The sequence below is a fragment of the Eutrigla gurnardus genome (assembly GCF_963514095.1).
Source record: "Eutrigla gurnardus genome assembly, chromosome: 14".
NCBI lineage: Eukaryota > Metazoa > Chordata > Actinopteri > Perciformes > Triglidae > Eutrigla > Eutrigla gurnardus.
Window position 1 is genome coordinate 26135694 of NC_139937.1, and position 24588 is coordinate 26160281.

Sequence of the window (24588 nt, forward strand, 5' to 3'; positions counted from 1 at the left end):
ACCCATCGCTCCTCCACAGTCCAAATATGGTCACTTACGGTCACTGGTTGTAAAAATTCCAAGATGGCGACTCCCAAAATGCCAAACTTGAGGCTTCAAAATTGTAGGTCGGTGACGTCACCAAGACGACGTCTTTAACCTTTAATACTTTGCTTTTGAGGAGCAATGTGACAGCTTGTCTATCCAAGTCCATCCAGATTAATTTACCAAATCATGTTCAGGATACGGTCTTTCTCTCGGATCTCATTGGTTTGTTATCCAGGCCTGTTTTCACAGCTTCACAATGGTCACCTTCAACCTTCCAACATCAACATCAAGTGCTCCAAACTAAGTCAGCATCTAATAACGGACGACTCATTACATTCATATTCTGTGAAGGGATTTTTATTATGAACATGCAACATTACAATACAATGCACAACCAATAACAGCTTAGAGACATGAATAAGGTTTATTAAAAGCAGTGTCGGGTGCGGCCCAGCGGGAGTCAGTGGAAAGACGCTGCAGGCACTCCAAGCTAGAAAATCCATTGTTAGACACATTTTTAATTTGCCGGTAAGCAGTTCACTCGTCACATTGTTCCAACGCGGCGTAAGGTCATACTGCTCACGGGACAGGAAGACACAGCCACGCCGTCCAAGTCCATTTCCTGTTCTCCTCTCGTGCAGCTCGGCTCCCGTCGTGTTTAGATGGTGTCATCCAAATGTTCGTGCAGAATCTGTCCTCTGTTTCTGTTCCTGCGTCGCCTGAAAAGACACCAAGTGTCCTATTTTAGATCAGACATCGTGAAGAACTGGCACGTGTCAGCACGACAACGGTTTTGACAGCAGACGCAGCTCGGCCTGTCATTCCTCGTGTGTGTCACTTAGGATGCTAGCTGTGCAGCATTTTAGGGTTTTTTAGAATCCTTTTTTAAAGTGTGTTTGTTCTCTGAGCGTGTGTGTGTGTGTGTGTGTGTGTGTGTGTGTGTGTGTGTACCTCCACAGCAGAAGTGCCAGCGCTCCTCCAGACAGCAGCAGCAGCAGGAAGACGAGACACACGACAGCTGCTGTCGTCCCTCTGCCCTCCGAGTCACAAGGTGCTGTCAGTCAGGTAAAAGACAATCACATGACACGGCAGCACTTAAAGCCAAAAAAAGAGACGTGTTAAAAGTCTCTGAAGTGACCGGACCAGCGAAAGCTAACAGGAACCAATAGAAACACCCCGACTTCCTGGATCATCACGCCTGTCGGCAGACACGAGGACTTTGTCTCGCCTGTTTAGTGAAAGTGGTAGCAGCGGTTGTTGTTGCGGTGGAGATTTATTGATCGAACCTTGGAAAATCCTTTATCACTGAAACGCCAGCAGCGATACAGAAACATCGGAGTCTGTGCGATGAGGATATGGCTGGAGATAGACACCAGCATCGGTATAAAAGGAGTGAATATCCGGGACACGACGCAGCGAGCTGACTTCAGATAAGATGTTAGGCAAACAGAAGCAGACAAATAAGCATTAAAGATTATAATGATCGCATAATCTTCTGTGGTAAAGTACTGTATCAATACAGCAGTTTAAAAGACTTTACAAGTCAAGGTATCATCAGGAAAATACTTAATCTACGGTAATCAGGCATCACTGCCGCTCCTTCCAAAGGGTTTTATTATATATTTTGAATTCCTGGGTCATTATTACTGCTATGTGAAGGTGTATGCAGTATTTAGAATTTTTTCACTCATCAAAATGGAGTAAATCCTACTACTTACTGTTTTTAATATACTTGCATCTATTTTATCAGCTTTCTGTAAAACACAACATTGATTATCATTATTATTCGAACATCATTATTTCTTTGGAGCCAGCTGGTAAGTGTAGATCCGATATCCGCTCTGACATTTTAGCTCTGTTTTGGTCTCCACCAACCCTAAAGGGAGATATCTGGCTCTTTATCCACTTTATCGACTGCCAAACAAACATGAAGCTGTGAGCCTCTCCACATACCCACAAGCACGGTCAAAGAAACGGTATGCTGCGTACCGGCGGTGTAGGTGGCCGAGCTGTGGCCCAGCTTGTTGCTGACCGTGCAGGTGAAGTGGCCACAGATCGGCGTCTTGGCCACAAACAGCGTCGTCCCGTCGGTGGAGACCTTTCCCACGGTGGTGGTGATGGCGACCCTCTCGTGGAACCAGCTGAAGTGGGGCTCCGTCCCCCAGGCCTCGCCACAAACCAGCGAGGAGTGAGACACGTTGATGCTGACGGAGACGTGGTGCACCGCCTCTGGAATGATGAGGATGGAGGTTAAAACTCAGAGCCGTGGGCTGTAAAATAAGAATAATGGCACACGGCTGTCGAAAGAGGGGTCGAAGACAAAGAATCATTAGAGGCGGCGCTCTGTTTCGTTGACAATTATGAGGCCGGAGAGCGAAGCGTAGTGTCGGAGAATGCGATGATGGAAAGCCTGGAAGCTGAGAGAGCAGATGTAGAGACGAGTGCAGCTGATGGATGGATACAGTTAAAGCAGACGGATGAGAGTTAAAGCACGGACGCTTTGACGGAAATGTAGAAAAGCTGCAACATCGTTTAGGAGCACAAAAAGAAGAAGGAAGACCCGGCGAGCGAAGCCTACAGGCAAAGTTTTTCATTTCCAATGTTTCATTATTAAATGAGACCTCCTCAATCAGAAAGAAACGATCCCTGCTGGCGTGAAATTAAAACACATTCATTACACTGTCGGTAATTGTTGGATGTAACACCAGAAAGCCTGGAAACATTATCAGCATTTAAAATATTTCTGCTCTCATGTCTTTACTCTAAGATGAATACACTGTACGTATTTGTACCTAAACTACCTCCTGGAATCATAAACAAAGACATAATCTGTTGGCTTGTTGGCCTCCCATCCATACGACCTTCTCCTTCTTTGTGGATGACACTCTCATCTACAATAAGGGCCGCAATTAACAACGAAGTTCATTATTCACATATCTATCAGTGATTGCTATGAAATAGAATCCTGAGTTATTTACATTGTCTGAAGAAGCTAAAATGAGTCAATAGATAGTTTTATCCTCCACACTAAAGTGCTCAGAAGAGCAAACTCCATAAATAAAATGCAATATGATTGAAAGCTATTAAATGGACCTTGAGGTGAGACGGCTTTGTTCACAAAGGTTGATAAAATGAGAAAACCTGCAAATCGTCTTCCCGGTGAAGCCGTAACCTTCAAATGTTGGCGAGTTTCATTTGATGGATGAATTAAAGGCCAACATCACACTCAGTTTTAGCTTGAATTTACCGCTTTCACAAATTTAAACAAACATGTCTGTTGGAGACGGATGGACATAGTTATTTTTTAGGAGTCAGGAGGACAGAATTACTGGAAGAATGAACACAACAATGTGGGACCAGGCTCAAATTCAAGTTAAATTATTGTTTAAATTCCCCCATAATCCATTGTTTCAGCAAATATCTGTAATATGTAGCGACAGCGTCATTGGACCGTACCATATTGCCTGACGATGCATTGTGCGTCGGTTTGGGCCCCTTTGCGGTCCGTCACGGTCACCGTGAACACAACGTTTGGCGCTCCGCTGTATCGTTGGAACTGCAGCGTCGTCTCCTGCCCCTCCACGTTCACGTGGACGCCCGGCTTCGTGCCGTCACACTCCTGCTTCCCGCCGGAGCATGTGGCCAGCGTGGTCTTCCCGAGGCTCAATCCGGTTTCAGGCTCCCATTCCCAGGTCACCCCCGAGACCTCTTCCAGGGGTCCGTGATCGATCCGAGCTTTCAGAACCAGACTGGAGTCTGGGATCACGTGCACCGGCTCCTCATTGAGGATGCGCACTGACATGCAGTGAAGCCCACACGGCACTGCAGACAGGCAGGCAACCAAGTTATTACATGCCTCCATACAGATTGTATGTTTCTATGCAGATGACATGAGTATTTCATATGCTTCAATTTTGACCTTTTCTATGCATTTCTGAGCAAATATATAAAGCAAACAGTGGCATAATACTCCATCTCAGTCCTCGGCATGCGCTTTATGAATATGTATGGCTGCTAACTGTCAAACAACGATGATTTATAGCGCGTTACGGCCGTGGCTAATGTGATATCCATCAAACTGTGTCAATATCGTTTAAATATCTGTGTCAAAACCAGCGGTGGACCGGGGCGAGCCTCTGAGCGTTCACCACACGGAGAATTAATCACACGTCTTAAGTTGATACACAGGAGGTCAAAGGACATGTAAACAATGTGAGCGTGGGCATTAAAGTCAGGATGCTAGGTGGAAAAACACTCTTTTCTTCCTGTTGTTGTGGGTTTTAAGCAGATTTTTAAACAAAAGCCTTACACAAGACCAGCAGCAGGGCAACTTTCCAGCTCAGGAAACACCGTAGATCCATAACACCTGCTGATGCAGATAGAGAGAGGGAGAGAGAGGAATTTATCCGTGACCTCGGCGGCAGAGGAACACTACTTCCTCTGTACTCTTGCAGCAGCCGTGCACCCACAACGGGAATAACAACAGCACCTCCAGACAACATGGAAAAATTAAAGTGAGAGCAAAAAGCAATTAAGGCAACATGTCCCTCCGTTAGAAAAACATCCAAATGTTTAGGGCGTTCTCTTAATTTATTTGTGAAATATCCACAGAATAAAAGTATTGGCATTGCAGACAGAACTTGGAACAAAAACGGGGGCCGGGTGCGCTGCCAAAACTAAAATGAGCCCCCTCAAGCACAGCTGCTGTACGACAAAACACCGAGAGAGAGATAACGGTGCAGGGACACGACACAACCTGCATGCATTAAAACACAGAGCCTGGAATTCCCCTTCCTGCTGTATTCACGGAGTTCACCTACCTCTGCAGACTTGAGACAAACAAGCGTCGAGTCCTCCACTTCACTTCCTCAGAGGTTAAGGTGCGAGTGTGGATTTATGGCCCAAAATAAAACAGTATCTTCAAAGCCGTTGCCATCGCATTGTGAGAATAAAAACAAGCTGCTTAAAGATGACAGTTAGATCTGCATCTGAAACGGCAAACAGCAGAATGTTCAGTGACTTTCCCTCTCTGCTCTGCTGCTTCTCTGCCTGTCAGGTCTAGTCAGCGAGTCACGTAGGCTTCACCTTGTTTTCCAACCATTTCCTCCCCCCTCCCCCGCCTCCCCCTTCCTGTACAGTAACGGCTCCCCTTCTTGCTTTTGTGCCTATAATAAGTGAACTTTCCATTGTGAAAGCATCCCCCCGTTGTTCCCGACCTGGCCTCCGATCCAAACACATGCTCGCACACAACAATGCAGCGTGTTGGATGTGGACTTTTCACACCACTGTTAGTAAGCGCTGATAAATGCAGTGGTATTCTTGTGAAGGGGAAACCGGTGACAATGTTGGAGCTCATTATGGAGCGGGCTTTGTACTGCAGGCTTCTTATCCAGTTTACCCCGCAGACATGTCGCCACGCCATTGGACTGTAGAGGAAGTAAAACATGAATTACTCTACTCTTTTTTGGTGTGTTTTTGTCAATAATTGTCTCTCGCATGCAACTGAGGAACACTTTCAAGCTCACAATGTGAGAATGCAGATGATTATATTCTCGTTTCACTGGGAATATTCTCTGAAACAGGTGGAAAAACCACTTCAATACAAAACCTGCTTCGTAAATGAGCTGCTGATTTACTGGACTCACATTAAAATGAAATTCATGTTCTGGCCTTTTTATGATTTCCGAATTTATACCTCATCTGGTTGCAAGAAAATGTGCAGAATGAGATTTGAATACGATTGAAAGCTCCAGATCAGTGACTAAACAGACTTTGAGATGAGACCAGAGCAGTGGAACATGGCGACATCACTTATTCAGGGGTGAGCTCCACAGTCTCTCACTTCATGCAACACATCCCCGGGCACAGATGTAACCAGTGATTCCAAACTGATTAGAAATCCATTTGTATGTGTGGGATTGTGTGTGAGGCTTTATGAATATGGAAGTCACAGCTGTGGCTCCCACTGAGTTCTTTGACTACAGAGGAGAGCTGTTAGCTGGAATTAACCAGCGGGTGGCACTAATACATCAGCTGAAAAATATACGCTTTGCCCCGCTTTGGCCTCTTTTTCTTCGGCTGTATGTCATTACATACAGTATCGGAACAGAATAAAGGCACATTTATTCACTGCACTGAAATGCACTTTTACTTTAGCCTATCAGTGGAATTTAGTAACATTGAACTTTTCAAATATGACACACTTTTACTGAAGAAGACTTTATACAGTTAGTAATGGCCTTAAATCGTACAAATACAATAATGTAAAAGCACAGAAGTATTATCAGCAAAATGAACTTAAAGTAATAACTTTTACTAAATGAACATCCTGCTGTATTGAAGAAGACTTGAAACCAGCAACGAGACCATAAACTCATGTTTGAGATGTCCAGTGTGAGAAGTCAGACTTCTATGTAAAATGACCTTCTCTTTGTAACCAGAGGAGTCGCCCCCTGCTGGCAGTTTGATGGGGTGCATTTGGCTTCACTTTTCAGGTTTAATGAACATCATTGCGTGTTTATGTTAAACCATAAAGTCTGGAAAGTCTGAAAATAAGACAATAGATGGGTAGCTGAGCACGTTGCGCACCTGTCGGGTGCTGCGGTCCCTTTAAGAGGACAGGTGCGCCGTTGACAGGTGACGGTGGACAAACAGGAAGGAAAGTCACTAGCTGGCGAACACGAACGGACACGGAGCTTTATTTCACCGCCAACATGAAGGCGAACTCCTTCGGTGAGTTTCATCCACGGAGTCCTCTCAGAGAGAATCCGCTTCATTTAATCAGCCTTTGAACGTCAGTATGGGACGTTGTCATGTGCGCATGCTCCATGGGAGAAGACGTTATAATAAACCCTGGTATTAAACCATCCGATCCCTCCGCAGACCGGCCTGACTGAAGACAATGAGACGCCCTTCCCTCAGCCTCAGTCTGTCGCTGGCAGGTAAAACATTTCACTTCATACAGAGTTGGTTTCTGCTGCTCCGACAGGAACGTTCACAGGTCAAGTTGTCTCCTCTGTGGACCAAACAAGCGAACCCCTGCAGGCCGGGGGAGGAACTGCACATTCCGAGCACGTTAGAATCACACGGCTGCGTTTCCAGCATTAAAAGCTGCGCCGCCGCATTCCCGCCCGCAGAGTGACGTGATGCCTTCAGGGCCCGCTCCCAGGCTGCTGCCGCTCATGTGTTAGTGTGGGGATTCAGAGTGACGGGGAGGTCAGCGTCTCTGTAGTCATTACTGTCGAGTGGGACGGGCTCTGCTGCACTATGCGTGACGTCACCACACGTCATCAATCGATACTCGGCTGTTTATGAAAATATGACTTGTGTTATGATCATGCAGTACCGGTCAGCCTGCTTTTTAATCACACACACCTTTACTCCTTTGTTACAGAATAATAGAAATATATAATAGAATAATCTATTAGTGGTGGGAATTCTATTCACGATACACAAACAATATATATATATATATATATATATATATATATATATATATAACAAATCCCACTAAAAGTCGACCAAAACCACGTTGTGTGTCAGACATTCATCGGTGTCCAAAAACAATCAGACAACAAACCATGGAGCCCCTTGCAGTTTATTTGGAATCAACGTACGCCGTCCTGCTGTAAATAAAACACAAAAGTGCCAAATGTGTGTTATCCCACCGATGAAATCAGCCCTCCACTGATGCATCATATTCCCTGGAGCTTCACCATCAGGGTGGATGAGATGTCTGAGACTAACTGGTTTTGCTCTCTTCAATGGTGTTTAGTTGACCAGAACAGAATGACTTCCCCCTTTTTTTTTAAGTGCATTTATGTTTGAATATCTTGCATAATGTGTGTAAGCAAATGGGGGAACTGTGTGTATTGTGTGGTCGATGTCCCATCCCACATTACAGATGGTTCCTCCCTACCCGGCCATAACACTGTCGGAGGCATAAAAATGATCTACTCCAGGTATTTGTGCTGCTGGATGAGCAGAGAGAATTAGCACCGGGGATGTAAATTATATTTTAATTTGTTCATTAACTAAGGGTAGTTCACTCACGCGTGAAAGATAATAATTAAAGTAATGATCACCAACATTTTACATATGATTAAATACTTATTTTGCTGCTGTCTGTCTGTGAAAAGTCAACCTACACAATTCACAACAGCTTATCTTTTTTCTTCTTCCATCCATCTAAATGCCTGCTATAAAAACATCCGTGTACGTTTGTTAAAGAAAGAAAATGGAATACATAGATTTTTAGTTGTCCAACAGCACTTGAAGGCGTCACTTCCTCCCTCCCGACTCCGTCTCTTTACTTTTCTGTGTCTGCTGATAAAAAACAAGGTCAGTGATATTTTAATCACACTGAGAAACACTTCTGATGTGTGTGTGGCCCCTGAATGCATCATCCATCTCGCTGTGGGCTCGTAGTGGACCCGTGTGAAGGCAGTCCAGCGAGGCTGATCAGGACTTTATTGATTAGATTCACTATTCGTTGGCCGGAGCATTCTTGCATCTTCTGTGCCAGTGAAACCGTTTCCAGCCTGAATCTGTGAAATCAACACAAACGAGGGGCAGACCGGCAGCAAACATACAGATTCTCTTCCCATCTTCACTCGCATGCAGACTACTAATAGACAAACAGCATCCAATAGTTAAACGCCTGTAAAAGAAATGCCATCCACTGCTGCTTCCTGAGGAGAGACACAGCAGATATGATTTGGAAAGGGGCTTATGCTAAGTCAGCCTCACAAAAACACAAAATAGATGTTTAGTCTGGGATCACTTACAATCCAAGAAACATGGTGTGAAATCCATGCGGGGGAAAACCAAAAGGTGTGTACCTTACTAATGGGTTTTTGCCCCCTGAGTCTGTGGATCTATAGATTTGTTCTCTGCAGTGGTGAAAGAAGAATTCACATCCTCGTGTTATTGAAGTAAACAACCTTTAAATCAATTAAAAATACTCTCCAAAGCCACGCATGGAAGTTGCCAGTCAATGTACGGAAATATACATCAGAAATGACTACTGGTTCTGCAGAGTGTTGTCTGTTATATGTGGTGTTATTAGACTAACACTGATGCATCAGTAGTGTGGAGCTGGGATCAATACATTAGTTGGATGTGGAGCCTCTAAACAAGGTTCCTAATCTGATCAATGGCGTCTTTTCTCTCATCTTTACTGATTTTTAATGTTATAGAATAGAAATATTTGATCTTTTGACTTATTTCGACCAGAAATAGTTATCTGGATGAAATGATCGGATATGTTTAGAGGGACTCTCTTTGTGGTGGTGAACCTGCTCCCCAACCAGACACTGATTTCTGATTTGCATATAATATTTCCCTCTCTTCATTAGCTTTCACTTTCTCTTCCTTCTGCAATATCGAGTTCTCCAGGGGAACTTCATCACATGACAAACTCTTTTGGGAAAATGTATTTGATGTACAACTTGATGTGATCTTTTCAAAATCTGTTAACATGGAGGCAGCAGGACTCATACTGCAGCCAGCCACCAGGGGGCGATCACTATGGCTTCACTTTTTGGGAATGTGTCCATCTTTATATATATTTGGTATCAAGTAACATGAAATATAAAGTACTAGTAGCTCAGAAATGTACATGCACTGGTTCTCTCCCTTCTTTGTTTTGTGTTTTTGGTTCTAGTCCTCCTCTCGGCCGATGTGCTGGCTCAGGACCCGGTCGAGATCCAGTTCCAGACGGACCCGGTGCTGATTCAAACGGGCACTGAGGTCGTGTTCACGGTGCTGACGGTGTCCCAGGTGTTTTCCATGATATGGAAGTACCAAGGCGGCGTCACCGTGGCCCAGTGGTCCGGAGGAAACCCGACCGTGAACCAGGGAACCCCGTTCACCGGCAGGGTCACCGTCGCCGCCACCCAGCTCCGGATCGGGGGCGCCCAGCTCCGCGATGCCGGGAACTTCACGGTGGAGGTGACCCCCGACGGCACGACGGGCCTCGCACCCAACTCCAGATCCATCCAGCTGAGGGTGTTTGGTAAGAGAGGAGCAGGAGCAGGAGCAGGAGGGTGACGTGTGTGGTCGTGGACGGGCTTTGAGGGAAGCGATGATGTTAAGGAGGAACAGAAGGGAGTAAAGAGCGAAGAGGGAGGATTTGGGGAGTAAGAGAATTAGTCTGGGAGGTGTAATGAAATGAGTGACCCGTAGTAGGAGGAGTAATGAATGAAAGAGGAGGAGCGATGAGGCTCAGGGCTTTATGCTAATAACATCCCTTTGATACGCAGCTCTTAGATGTTTGACAAGCAGCCGTCTGCATATGTAGCGTTACATTTCATACTGTTTATGCATTTACATGCAGTATTAACAATAATAACAATAATAATAATAATTCATAATATTAATAATGATGGCTGACCGGCATAGTGTCGTCACCGGAGGGTTCCACCTCCTCCCACTCACACCTCCTCACTCCTCCCCTCTCTCACCTCCTCCTCATTCTCACCTCCTCCTCCTCCTCACTCTCACCTCCCCACTCTCTCCTCCCCTAACTCACCTCCTCCTCCTCACTCTCACCTCCTCCCCACTCTCACCTCCTCCTCATTCACCTACTCCTCACTCTCTCCTCCCTACTCTCACCTCCTCCCACTCTCACCTCCTCCCCACTCTCACCTCCTGCCACTCTCACCTCCTCCCCACTCTCACCTCCTCCCCACTCTCACCTCCTGCCACTCTCACCTCCTCCCCACTCTCACCTCCTCCCACTCTCACCTCCTCCCCACTCACCTCCTCCACTCTCACCTCCTCCCACTCTCACCTCCTCCCACTCTCACCTCCTCCCTCTCTCCTCCCCTCACTCACCTCCTCCTCACTCTCACCTCCTGCCACTCTCACCTCCTCCACTCTCACCTCCTCCCCACTCTCACCTCCTTCCACTCTCACCTCCTCCTCCTCTCTCACCTCCTCCACTCTCACCTCCTCCCCACTCTCACCTCCTTCCACTCTCACCTCCTCCTCCTCTCTCACCTCCTGCCACTCTCACCTCCTCCTCACTCTCACCTCCTCCACTCTCACCTCCTCCTCACTCTCACCTTTTCCACTCTAAACTCCTCCAACTCTCACCTCCTCCTCACTCTCACCTCCTCACTATAACCTCCTCCCACTCTCTCCTCCTCACTCTCACCTCCTCCCACTCTCTCCTCCTCACTCTAACCTCCTCCCACTCTCTCCTCCCCTCACTCACCTCCTCCTCCACTCTCACCTCCTCCCACTCTCTCCTCCTCACTCTCACCTCCTCCCACTCTCACCTCCTCCTGTCTCTCCTCAGTCCTGAAAAGAGCAGCATCCTAGAATCTGAATGTCTGTCTCTGTCTGACTCACAGGCAGACAGAACGTCTGTTTTTCTTTGTTTTGCTGCCGTGCTCATCTCTTAGTCACATCCTCCTCCATCCTAACCCATCCCCCCCCCCCCCACCCACTCCCTCTCCAATTATTTACCTCCGGCCGCCCGCCAAGAAGCATCTCCTCCACAGTCACACCGTCTGCCCCCCCTCACTGGCCATCTGTACCTCCTATCTGAACCCTGTCCCTTCTCATCGCTCACTTTCTTTGATTACCACAGATTTTCCAGCTGGCGTGGAGAACCGACTCATGAAGCTGCCTGTATGTTTGAAAGCTCTCTGATGCTCCATGCTTGGCTACATATTTCTTCTTGACTCCCGTGTAGACGCCGTGGCGGGGGTCAGCCTGTTCGTCCCCGGCGTGGCGGTGGAGGGGAGGAACGTGTCCCTGAGGTGTACGTGGACCGGCGGGACGGACGTCACGGTCCAGTGGGGCAAAGGAGGCGTGGCCGTCACCACTGACGGCAGGATCACCGTCTCCGGCGGCTCCCTGGTCGCCGACCCGGCCAGGCGCTCCGACGCCGGCGAGTACACCTGCACCGTCAGCAACCCCGTCAGCGCCCAGACGGCCACGCGGAGCCTCACTGTCTTCTGTGAGTTTGCACTGATCAAAGCTAAGCTGCTGTCGCCACTGCAAACACCGGGCTTATCCCTCCATCGACCGCCGGGGGGGCGTTCTTTGCATAAGCTCATGGTAGTGCTTCCAGCGTTGTCTGGATCACATCTTTAAATGTTTGATGCGACCGCAGTAACCAACACACTCAATCACCCCGCTGACGCGCTGAAGTGGCTCCACATCATCGTCCTCTAACATGGCGTCTTCCCCGAGATGGGAAAACCCATTCAGGGTGTTGTTTAGACCTGCTGCATGCACTTCCTGTGCACGAAGCTAAAGGTGCAACTAAATCCACCTGTCGTTATGCATCACATTATTTCTTTGTTTGGAAACCCACACGTTGCATCATTTCCAAAAGGTGGAACTCCTCCCTTTTTAGTCGAGTGTGTTTTTCATTTCCTCAAAGGCTTCAGATACAGCTGGAAGCACTTCATGCATATTTCAGACTTCAGACAGTCTAAGGAGTGTCTCCTCACTGTCCAAGCCTGCCAGGCCGGTTCTGCTCTCAGTGTGACCCGTCGAGCTGCATGTTTATCTGAGAGGTGGCAGCGATTAGGCTGTTAGACCAACAACCAACCAGAACGCACATCAAGTTCATCAAAATGCTAAAGCCAGCGGAGATCACTTAAAGCCAAAATACTATCGGATAAACCCTCAGGGTGTGTGTGTGTGTGTGTGTGTGTGTGTGTGTGTGTGTGTGTGTGTGTGTGTGTGTGTGTGTGTGTGTGTGTGTGTGTGTGTGTGTGTGTGTGTGTGTGTGTGTGTGTGTGTGTGTGTGTGTGTGTGTGTGTGTGTGTGTGTGTGTGTGTGTGTGTGTGTGTGTGTTTTTCTGATGCTAACAACAGCGTCCTCTGATCAACCCGCCCACCAGATGGCCCTGACACCCCGGTTCTGACCCACGACGCCCCCAAAGAGTGCGTCGGGGGAGGGGACGTGCTGGTGGGACAGACGGTGCGTCTCACCTGTCTGTCTGACTCGCTGCCCCCGGCCCTCTTCACGTGGCAGCGCGACGGGCAGGCGGTGGCGGCCGGCCAGCCGGACAGCGGCGTGCTCAGCCTGCAGACGTTCTCCACCGACGAGAGCGGCCGCTACGTCTGCACGGCCAGGAACGCCGTCACCGGAGGCACGTCGGACCAGGGCATCGACCTGGCGGTCGTGGGTGAGTAATGGCGGGAACGCCGACCCCCTTCTTGTGACCGATAATGATGGCGGTTGGGTTTGGACGGCGTCCCTGTATCTGTCTTGGCGACAGGAGAGGGACAGAAGGCATCCTGGGAGATTGATCTGGGGAGAATGTGGTCAAAGTCATTCAGTGACTTTCACACATTCTCCTCCTCTTTTCTTTTCTTTATCGCCCTCTCGCTGCTATTACTCTCATTCCTTTTAGGATGGTCCCCTCCTCTCCTGTCGTTATATTTAGTCCGTCTGAGCTGCAGACTCATTATGGTTATTAATTCTCCCCTTCGACCCCCTCTTTCCATCTCAGACACTTGTCTCAACGTTGGAGAAGTGGTGAGCATCGTGATTGGCTGTTTGCTGCTGATCATAATCATCGTGCTCCTCATCGTGCTCATTGTCTTTCTCGCCCGAAGGAGGAGGGGTGAGTCAGCGTGTTTGTCCTCTGTTTTATTGTCATTTCTGCTGAGTCAACACTGCGCAACAGGCCTTTTGATTATCTGTTTCCATTGGTGCTTAACATAATAGCTCCGCCGTGTTTCTTATTGCACTGAAGAGATTTTTTAATATTTGTGTTTATTTCTATTATCGCAGCAGAGCAGAGACGCAGCGACAACGCCGCCCTCGTGCCGAAGACCAACCCGAACCCCGCGGTAAGCGTTGTCTGCTTTCCGTGGGATTCTCCATTGATCCGTCTTTATCGTGTCCATGTGATGGTGCTAAAGGGCTTTTTCACAGATTAACTCCCCGTTCCATCTTTCTTTCTGCTGTCTCCTTTCTCCCTCCCCTCATTTTTCATCTGCTCCCATTAAGCCTCCAGATCCACTACCTAATGGTCCAAGGGATTTGGGCCAAGGTCCCCATCCCCCCCTCTATCACAACCGCACGCTCCCCCCCGACCGCCTGTACGCCGCGCCACATGGAAGCCCGCAGACGCTGCCTATGAACGGCTTGCGTAGCGCCGACGCACGCCAAAACAACGCTCACACGAATGGACGGCTTCACAACGGCTCTCAGAACGCCGACTCACACCCTCACGATGGCGTCGACAACCGGGCTTTCACGCACGCCGAAGCCCAGAACGCCCCCCCGACCACGCAGCAGCAGCACAATCCCAACATCGTCATCCAGACCGGCGCTGCCCGGGGCGGCGCCCAGACGCCGACGGTCCACGTCAGCCTCAACGCGCTGCCAAACGCCGCCCAGCAAAGCAACAACAACGCACAACTCCCCACCATTCACGTCAACCTCAACTCGTACCCGAACCAGCAGACGCCGGACGACGACGCGTTTCCTGTCCCCAACACCCCCAATCATCACGCTTTGCAAAGTACGACGGAAACACAGCGATCGCATCCCAGGATGCAAAGTGAGCACTCCTACCACAGCGACCCCCGGGGTCACCGAGGTCAGCCTGCACTCGTCGCCACCGGACACACGCACTACAACGTCAGCAACACGCCGACGCGGAACGCCAACACGCAGACGTACCGGCGGGAGCCGGAGCGTCCTCGCCGGCCTGAAAGGGACTCCTGGGATCTCCTCAGAGGGACGCCGGCGTATCCCAGCGGCACGTTTCACACGGGACGCCGGCGTTCGCCTGAGCCCGAGGTCAACTCTGACACCACGGGCTACACCACCCACCCCCCCATCCGGGAGGCCAGGACGCCAACCAGATCCCAGCACAGACCTCAGAGCCGGAGCACTTCACGGAGCGCGGCTCCACCCAGACAGGAAGCGGCGTCGGAGGAGAGACGGGCACGCTCGGCTGATCTCGGGGCTGCTCGCGGTGTAACGCAGCTGGAGGCTGAACGCCGCTCGCAGGGAAGCGGCCACACACAAAGGAGGAGCGCTCAGCGAGGCTCGCCCGGCAGCCAGAACGCCTCCAGGCAGGAAGCCACACACAACAATAACCCCCGGGCGCCGCCTCTCATGAGCCGCGGCGCTCTGTCACAAGGACCCGTGACACAACAGGGACCGGCTGCACCGCGGGCAGCCGACTCGAGAGCTTTGGCTGATCCTAATCACCTTCCACAGGCACACATGGCTCAGCAACACAGAGCGGCGCCGGTCCAAACGCCGCCGCAGGGCCCGGGCGGGCAGACACAGCCTGTCATCCACGCTGCCAATCAAGCTCGCCAAGGAGGCAGCGCTCCAGTGCCGGTCTCTGCTGCCCAGCGTCATCCCAGCAACCTCACGCAGGACGCACTCTCGGTCCACACCGAGCAGACTCAGACGTTTCAGAACCGGAGACAGCAGACGCAGGCCGCCCTGCTTCACCCCGGACCACATGACCCCCGCGGTCCGCAGGCGCCGGCTCCTCCCCCCGTCATCCCGCTCGCAGAGTTCCAGACCCTCCCCAGGAAGCACACCCAGCACCGATCCCCAGCTAGGGCTCCTCAGCCCCCCAGGCCTCCCGTCAACATGCCGGTGGCTCAGCGGCACCAGCAGGTACAGCAGCGGCCCGCCAACCATCACCATCATCATCACCAGCAGCATCCTGGGAACGGTCACCTGCAGGGGAACAGCCACGCCCACGGCCACAGGCACAACCCCCACTTCACACACCCACAGCAGGTGAGACTATAGATGTGCATGTACAGCTGACATGTGATGTCATCGATCACTGTGTGTGAGTCAGAGCCCCGTCTCTACCTAGTTTGTGTTTAGTCTGCATTCCTGTGACGGCTTCTTCTTTCTTTCTTTAAATGCATGTGTTTTTTGGGGTGGGGGGGTTTACTATTGGCTCTCCCCTCGGTGCCATGAAATGTATTTAGTGTTGAGTGTTTGTGACTGCAGCGTTTTGTTTTTTTGTGTCACTTCTTCTGCATGCCATGTTGAATGAAGGGCTTGTTGTGTCTCCCCAGCATCCGGCTCACAGAGGGAGACCGAGATGATGACAGATGTCAGCAGACGACTCGACGGCCATCCCGCCACACAAACACACAGCTGACAGACAGACAGCACCGAGCAAGACTGCTGCTCTCAAATAACATGCCATATATTTTTATTTTAATGAAAGAAATAAACATGTCTCCCATGGGGATGTTAAAAATGTGTGTTTTTGTTGCTTTCCCAGAAATGAATGGTCTTGATTTGGCCGTTTTTTACAGTGTAATTAAATAAGCTTGGTGATGATGGGAGGATGTTTTGATGAAATGCTCCCCATCAACAAGCCCTCTCCCCAGACTCACATGGATTATACTGTTTGGACTTCTGGAGCACCGGTCATGCATCAAGCTCTGCCCAGAGCCTGCTCACAGTCGACAGCTCCAGTGATCCATAACTCCTGACCAGGCTCGCCTCCCCTCATCCATTCATCATCAAAACTAACTACTTGACAAAAAAAAAAAAAAAATGCACTTGAGGCGCCTGCTTGAATATCTGATCTCTGATGGGGTAAATGAGAACAGGGAAGTGACCCGCGGGGTGATAGGGACAATTAGACAATTAAAGAAAGTGGTCTTTAACGTACATGGAGCTGTTTGTGTGGTCCTTCTGTTCAGAGGAATGCTCGGCTATGAAGGGGATCCCACAAATGGGTTATTAATTAATGCTTTAAATGACGTGTGGGGGGGAATAATCACACCAGTGCATGAATGAGATACAAAGACTTTCACGCTGAAAAAAGGCAGAATGTGAATGTTGCTGTCTAGCCGGGTCACGGAGAGCAACGTTGCTGTTATAATCCGGGTGTTTATTGTTGTTCATCATTTAGGTGCTGATATCAAGGCTTTTATTTCTGAATAAATGTTCAATTTGTATGAAATTTAAAGGTGATATTCTCTATGTTTACTGTCTCATTCCTCTGTGCCATAATGGTCCATTATTACCATAAACATGAGCACATATCTGATTGGAGTAGATTACACACACACACTGCTTTAAATTCTCACCGGAGCACCAAATGTGTATTAATCCCCCGCTGAAAGTAGTCCCCATTTATGCACGATTTACTGCCGTTGGTGTCCAGCTGTTGTGGGAAATTACTTTTTTTTTCTTTAAAAACCAAACATATTTGCAACCTGTTCTTTTTTTTTTTTTAAAGAGTTACAACTTCAGGAGCAACAAAATGGGAAAACCTGGAGACGGAAACGTTTTTTCATCTTTTTGGGGACTTCTGGACAATAAGAACGTCTCGTCCTGTAAAAAGACATCAACTCAACCTCCCAATTTGAAAATGGACATCTGGCTGCTCCAACCAAGCATCTGGAGCACGAGATTGACTTTAAAAAAAGAGCTCTGCATGCTTGTATGTAGTTAACGCAGATGTTGAATATTCATACGAGATGCTACGATCACTGTGGTTCAGCATGCTTGCTCCTTAGGAACCGTTTTGAGCTTTCCACGACTGATCTAATTTAAGTTAAGGACCTTCAAATTCTCACAACACAACTCAACTTTATTTCACCTCTCCTTCCAAACCTGAACGCCTCCTCATACATACTGACAGTGAGTCACGATGCCACCTATTTGTTTGCAGTCTGAGTGTATTCCTGCATCTCGGTGTCTCCAGGTCTAATTATGCATGGTGTCGTTGGTTCTCAGATGAATCTAACTTGTTGGAGGTGTTTGGATCACAGCTCCATCAGCCTGCTCCCACTTCTACGCCACCCTGATGAACGGTCCTGCTGCTCCTTTCAGAGACACTTCCCGGCGGTGCAGCGCCGTAATGAGAGGAGATGGAGTGTGTTGGAGTGTGTTGGAGTGTGTTGGAGTGTGTTGGAGTGTGTTGGAGTGCCGCGGTGCAGGAAAAGGTTGGCGTCACCTACGTTCCACATGAACGCTGGGATTTATGGAACGTTCTGGAGCATTTTACCAAACAGTGTTTACTGTTTCAGTGTGTTGTTGGTGGAGCGAGAGGTCCCAGCGAGAGGTCCCGGGTTCCATTCCCGGGTCGGGTTCCTTCTGTGTGGAGGTTGCATGTTCTCCCTGTGTGAGCGTGGGTTCTCCGGGTTCCTCCCACAGTCCAAAGACCTGTCTGTCTCTACATGTCTCCCTGTGATAGACTGGTTACCTGTCTGTCTCTACATGTCTCCCTGGGATAGACTGGTTACCTGTCTGTCTCTACATGTCTCCCTGGGATAGACTGGTTACCTGTCTGTCTCTACATGTCTCCCTGGGATAGACTGGTTACCTGTCTGTCTCTACATGTCTCCCTGTGATAGACTGGTTACCTGTCTGTCTCTACATGTCAGCCCTGTGATAGACTGGTTACCTGTCTGTCTCTACATGTCTCCCTGTGATAGACCGGTTACCTGTCTGTCTCTACATGTCAGCCCTGTGATAGACCGGTTACCTGTCTGTCTCTACATGTCTCCCTGTGATAGACTGGTTACCTGTCTGTCTCTACATGTCTCCCTGTGATAGACCGGTTACCTGTCTGTCTCTACATGTCTCCCTGTGATAGACTGGTTACCTGTCTGTCTCTACATGTCTCCCTGTGATAGACTGGTTACCTGTCTGTCTCTACATGTGATAGACTGGTTACCTGTCTGTCTCTACATGTCTCCCTGTGATAGACTGGTTACCTGTCTGTCTCTACATGTCTCCCTGTGATAGACTGGTTACCTGTCTGTCTCTACATGTCTCCCTGTGATAGACTGGTTACCTGTCTGTCTCTACACGGTGAACCTGATGCGTCTCCTTCCCAGGACCAATTTGCATGCAAATCTGCTGGTGTTGTTTTATTATACTGATTTGCTGTGATTTACTGTGACTGCCGCAAGTAATTGTAATTGTTTACGCATCCCTTTGGAGGCATAAATTAAAGGCAAACATAACTCAAGTGCGCGGTGTGCAAATAGGGCGTTTTTTTGTTGTTGTATTGATGAATGCTTGTTTTGGTGTGTCAAACCTCAGCGGCGGAGAGCTCTGCTGCCTCGAGTGCAGAGAGCCGGCGTTGATTCGACTCGGGAGACTATTTGCACAGGAAAACTTAATACAACAGGATGGCAATATAATCTTAATCCAGTTTTAATTTAAATTCAGTGCAGCCCAGCAGGAACATGTTTTTTGGGGGATTTGATGGCGTTTTATTGTTTGAAACAGCATAGGAAGTGCATGAGACCAAGACAGGCTTTATAGCCACGGCGTGAGTATTCTCCACCACCAGGGAGCAGAGCACAATGGTCCTCCAGAAGTTCATGTCATCATCGTTGAAATGAACTGGCAAGTCCTTGGAGAGCACCGTTTCCATCCCTGTCAAAGTGTCCTTGAGCAAGACACTCTGTGCACTGACCCCCCTTTTTAGTGAAACGCCACATGAGTCTCAGAAGAATATGAAATGAAACACATTTATGATTAAACTTTACACGCCAGGGCAGCAGAATGGGAGAGAAAAAAAAACACATTTTGTGTCAGCATGACCCTGAGTTTATAGCTTCAGTCTGTGCCTCAGTCATCTATCCGGTCCAAGTGTCCTTGAGCAGGGCAGTGAATCCCCAACAGTTCATTGACTGTAAATCCCTCTGGATGGGGAGTGTAAAAACTGCAGCCAGGGACTCCATGCCTCATCGTCCCACAAGGGGGAGCCATGTGAAAGGAGTTTTCAGGTTATCAATTGATCAATTTCTACCCTTTTTTTTAGATTTTTTTTATCCCTCTTCAAGGCCTCCGCCATCTGTTCGACACTGATGCTGAGTGCTGACATTAAAAATATCAAGCCACAGGCAAAGTTATTCTTGTCTTCAGTCCAGCACAAGGGAAAAAGAAAATTACAGTGGTGTTGCAACAAGGAAATCCTCAGTTGTCACTTGGCTCGTTATAAATGCCTAAAGGTGAACGTTGCCTTCAGGGATCCATATCAAACACAGGAACTTCAAAGACTGTGTGTTTTATCGTAATCTTTTGTGGAGCGTGTCATGTTGTGTTTCATGTTGTCACCATGGCGTCTCTTTTAAACCACGCCAGGCTTATTTACTGCTGGTTCTCAGTAAAACACACCCGGGGAGTTGTTGTTGGAAATGCAGCTCTTTAAAGCCTCTAACTGATCTTTTATCGCCTCTGCAAGTTTAAATACAACAATGAAAAATCAATTTGTCGTGGATACACATTTACAGATGTTTCCCCATTGTTATAAAGCAGATGTTTAAGGAAACGACAGCAGTGAACGTAAGGTAAATTAAGCCGAGGATAGACATCACACTCACCTATAATGAGAATGAACGGCGCGGTTTGAAAGGAAACAGAAGCAGCCAGAGGATGCTCAGTGCACCGACAGCTTCTGCTACGAGGTTCAAAGGAACAGCAGCTTTCTTTGAATTGCAGCGCAGATAGTTCTTCTCATAATCAAGCCATGTGCTGCAGAAAATCCAAAGTCAGCAGAAAGACAGAAAGAAAGATGAGCGCAGAGAACGGAGCAGATGCACGACTCTGTACGGAAGCCAAGAACAGAGCGGAAGGGAGACGAGATAATTCACTAAGTTCATGGCTTTCTGTTTATGGGGGGTTCTTCATGTTCCATGTGAATGCACTCTGGTTCTGAGTGTCTGTGTGCACGTGAAGAAAGTAGCTGAATGATCTTATCATTGGAGGATTTACATGGAGGGTTCCCGTCCAAAAACAAGTCGAACCTCCTCATTTAAAGTCAGACTTTGTGAAAGGTGACCTCACCACAGTGACATTTACAGGCCAATGCAAATGCTACAGCACAGTGTAGCACCAGCACAATTACAGCATAGCTATTAGGCTCCGCTGACTTGAGCAATAGATTATTTTTCCACTGCCGTCATTTTCTTCCATCAAAACTGTCCCAGTTCTGCTGCGATGCGTTCACAGGACGCTCCTTTTCCAGACTCATCATCATCAACATCACTCCTAAAGGTGGAGAAGAGATACCAACCAGAGGTGACAGAGGTCAGAGGCCAGTATGAGAAGCCCCACTGCATGCTGGGTAATGGTGCTGTATGCAGCATAGGAGCCCCATTAAACTAAATCTAAACCTTTCATCGGGAGGCCGTCGGTGGAACTCTTCCTGCCCCGCAGGACGGAGGCTGAACTCTCTCACTCTTTGACTGCTTTATTCCACTGGCCTACTTTCTTGACACTGTAAAGCAGCTCACACAACAATCCTCATCACAACCAGAGTGTGTGTGTGTGTGTGTGTGTGTGTGTGTGTGTGTGTGTGTGTGTGTACTGAAGGCAGGTTTTTGTTTTTACAGCTCCTATAAACTGTCTGTCAGCTGCCATCACACTGATCACTAACCTGCTATCAGACGAAGCTCAGACGGACTACGTTTTCTAAAACTCCAAATATATCCTTTATTACATCCACAGACATGTCGGCTTTTACAACACTACAGTCATGGGATGTGAGTCCAGCATGTCATTTCTTTTTCAACATGACAGATGCTTCAAAGTTACTGAAGTTACATTTCATTAATAAACACGTATATGTCCCTTTATCTGCATCTGCATCTGCATTATAGTCTGTTTAAAAATATATGCTGCTTTTGTATGCAACATAAGGAAATTAAAGGAAAGTGAATGTATGTTATTTTTAAAGATTTTTTTATTATTGTTTTAGTTAAAGTGAATATCTGAATTTGCACATTGATATTTTAGATTTTGTCTATTTTAGGTTCATGCTCTGATTATTCAAACAGTGAATCAGAAGTTACTCAGCAGGTACTTGAGTAGTTTTTTTACTAGATACTTCATTACTCTATTTGGATTCCGAGTACTTCTTTACTTCTACTTGAGTTATAAGTAACGATGCGGTTGTTGGTTCCTCTGCCAACGAACCAGATGAAGACGTATAAACGTGGAAGGCCTGAAGCTGCCGCTGAGCTTCTGAAGCCTGATTGGCTGATTGAAGGCTCCTGGCCCAAGCTGCACCATGTTGGCCTAATGAGGCCTCGCAGGGCCGGCTCTACCTAATTTTGTTAGGTAGAGCCGGCCCCCCCCCCCACACACACACACACACACACACGAATTACACCAGCCAAATGAACAATCACACATGTTTAATTTGAACAACAACAGCAAACAGCAAAAAATCACAACTTTCAAGTATTGAATTACAGCAACCACAAGAACAATCACAACAGTTTCATTTGAACAACAACAAACTTTCAGGTAACTCTTTCCAGCGTGTCTTTCACTTCATTTTTATTTTCATTGTTTTAAATTTTTTTTTATTTATTTTTTTTGCTGGAGGGGCGCCTCGCGGCGCCCCTCCAGCAGATGGCGCTCTAGGCGACCGCCTATATCGCCTATGCCAAGAGCCGGCCCTGAGGCCTCGGCTGATAAAGAGAGCTGTGCCCCCCCAGTCTGGTTCTCTCTCCCTCTCAGACTGCTGTTTTAGTGTGGTTTGGGTTGTTACATAGGTCATGTGGTTTTCATTTAATCTTGCTTTGCTTGGGACGGATGGGCCGGCATTCCTGTTTTCGTGGCTTTGTTTCAAGTTTAGTTCATCGTTTCGGTAGTTCAGAGTCTCCGGTCCGACGGCCCATTGCGTGGCTGGCCAGAGCACCCGTTATTCTTATTTTCACCAGCCCGTCTGACCCTTCTGTTCTGGTCCAGGTTTAGTTCTTTCTGTTAGGAAACGATAAAACCTGGTTTTGTTCTTATGTTATTGGCCTTTGTGGCATTTTGACTTGGTGGCCGTAACAAGGGCAGCTTGTTAAACGGAAACTTTGACGGTTGATGATCATTCACACGTCTCGCTGTCATCGGTCAGCCGTGTGGACGCGACTTCACTTTTCAGGAGAAACTATCTGAATATTATAATTATCTCGATATACAGGAAACGATAAAAGGCTGGCCTTAAACTTCTCCTTTAATTACATTTACATTACAACATTCATTTTCAGAATCCATTCATTGCTTGAACGAAACCTTTTGTTTTTTCTATTAATTTGTAAAACCATTAATTGGTTTATCTCCAGACTAAGTCATCTACGAACATCGCTCCCGGCTCTGCTAACTTGTGATTATCGCTAAGGCCACATGATAAATCCCAAAACTATAATCAATAATGAAAACAAATATTGCTTGCAGTCCTCGTGGGAACCAACATGTTCCTGCTTTATTTATTTTTTTGCTTGACCTTATGTTGCAAAAATGTGGCCCAGAGAGCCTGGAATATGTCTACCATTGGAAATGCCAGCGTCATGTGACCTCATGTTAAGCCTTTGGGGGAGTTAACGGTGACATTTACAAAATGTTTTGGCACGGTTCACCGGTATAAAATTGCTCACTATCTTATATTTTTGAACAGCTTTTGATAAGGACAACATTTTGTATGTTGAAGGTCTTTAGGAAATGACATTTTTTGCTGACCTTAAAAAGTGCTTCTATCAGCCTGAGTAAGCAAATGCACTTCAAAGAAACACTGTAATACTTATATTTGTATTATAAGGACTCTTTGGATTCTGCAGTGGCGGGGATATAAAACCTAACGGCAGTTAAAGCTACTTTGATTTGGAGCCTTCAGTGCATTTACTTAAAGCTGATCTTTATTGTGAATGTTCAACACAGATTCTTGCTATGAGCATCGGACAGTTTTGAGATTTCTGTATTTATTTATGTCGGTGCTCTTCTCACCATTTTGAGCTGAGTCACATATTCCATGCACCAATCAGAGTTTAGGAACGGTGAGCTCCACAGTGAACTGTTTCAGATGTATTATTATTATTATTATTATTATTATTATTATTATTTCCAACAATGTGTCATCTGTGTGAAATGTACATGTTGTGGTTATCAGTCCATCAGACGTCTGACTCCATCACCCAGAGGTGCTCGTGAACTTCACTGAGCTGTGTTCACTGTGATCAGCAAGCCACACATCGGCTGGTTTACTACAGTTTTTTTTAGGACTGTCCACAGGACGATAAGAAAACAACTTTTAAAATGCCTGTTTTCTGAATTTCGGAGGTATGAAATGCTAACACTGTAGCCGCTCCATCGACACTTCAAAGAACCTTAAAGACGGCATCCATCGCGTCGTTTGGACTGATGACAGTCTCTGGTTTATACTCACTGATTGGTCCGGTCTACCGTAGCGCTGAATAAACCCCTCCCTTTCCAAACGCCTTCATGTTCTGCATGTGTAGTCCAGTGTTACAGTTTGTAGTTTTGTCTAATGAGTACCTTCTTTCATAATGACAGGTTGAAGGAGTAATTACATCTTAGAGGTAAATCCTAAATGGTTAAACCTTAAGATACTGAACAGAGTTTAATTACAGGAAAATGAATTCTTAATTAGAACAACAAGCTTAATGCTAACATTGGTTTGAGGCTATCATCAGTGAGAGTACTCTCTCTCTACTCTCTCCTTGCTTTGACCTTTTTTAAATGTATTTTTGAAAGTGTTATGTCTTTAAATTTACATTCCAATAAACAAAAACACATTTTCTGATGTCGATTGTTTTCTCCCATCGGATTGGT

At 47.4% G+C, this 24588-nt stretch overlaps 2 protein-coding genes across 5 annotated transcripts; one reads left to right on the forward strand and one right to left on the reverse strand.

The window, feature by feature from the left end:
* Nucleotides 1–368: 368 nt before the first annotated feature.
* LOC311024250 (uncharacterized protein) lies at nt 369–5104 on the reverse strand. Of its 2 annotated transcripts, none has more exons than XM_084026571.1 (6): nt 4848–5104; nt 4337–4393; nt 3484–3849; nt 2017–2256; nt 979–1081; nt 369–746 (listed from the first exon to the last, which is right to left on the reverse strand). In XM_084026571.1, exons 2-6 carry the CDS (start codon nt 4386–4388, stop codon nt 686–688), a joined length of 822 nt encoding a protein of 273 aa, XP_083882697.1. In that variant the 5' UTR covers nt 4389–4393; nt 4848–5104; the 3' UTR covers nt 369–685. The 2 variants fall into 2 exon arrangements, with proteins under 2 accessions (XP_083882697.1, XP_083882698.1); XM_084026572.1 differs by having other exon boundaries at nt 4337–4396.
* A 1561-nt stretch (nt 5105–6665) lies between these two features.
* On the forward strand, nt 6666–16985 carry LOC311025205 (uncharacterized protein). 3 transcript variants are annotated; one of them, XM_084027994.1, is made up of 9 exons: nt 6666–6759; nt 6910–6968; nt 9692–10042; nt 11729–11995; nt 12890–13177; nt 13505–13618; nt 13789–13847; nt 14008–15771; nt 16062–16985. In XM_084027994.1, exons 2-9 carry the CDS (start codon nt 6929–6931, stop codon nt 16089–16091), a joined length of 2913 nt encoding a protein of 970 aa, XP_083884120.1. In that variant the 5' UTR covers nt 6666–6759; nt 6910–6928; the 3' UTR covers nt 16092–16985. The 3 variants fall into 3 exon arrangements, with proteins under 3 accessions (XP_083884120.1, XP_083884122.1, XP_083884121.1); XM_084027996.1 differs by having other exon boundaries at nt 13792–13847; XM_084027995.1 differs by lacking the exon at nt 6666–6759 and having other exon boundaries at nt 6776–6968.
* The last annotated feature ends 7603 nt before the right edge of the window (nt 16986–24588 follow it).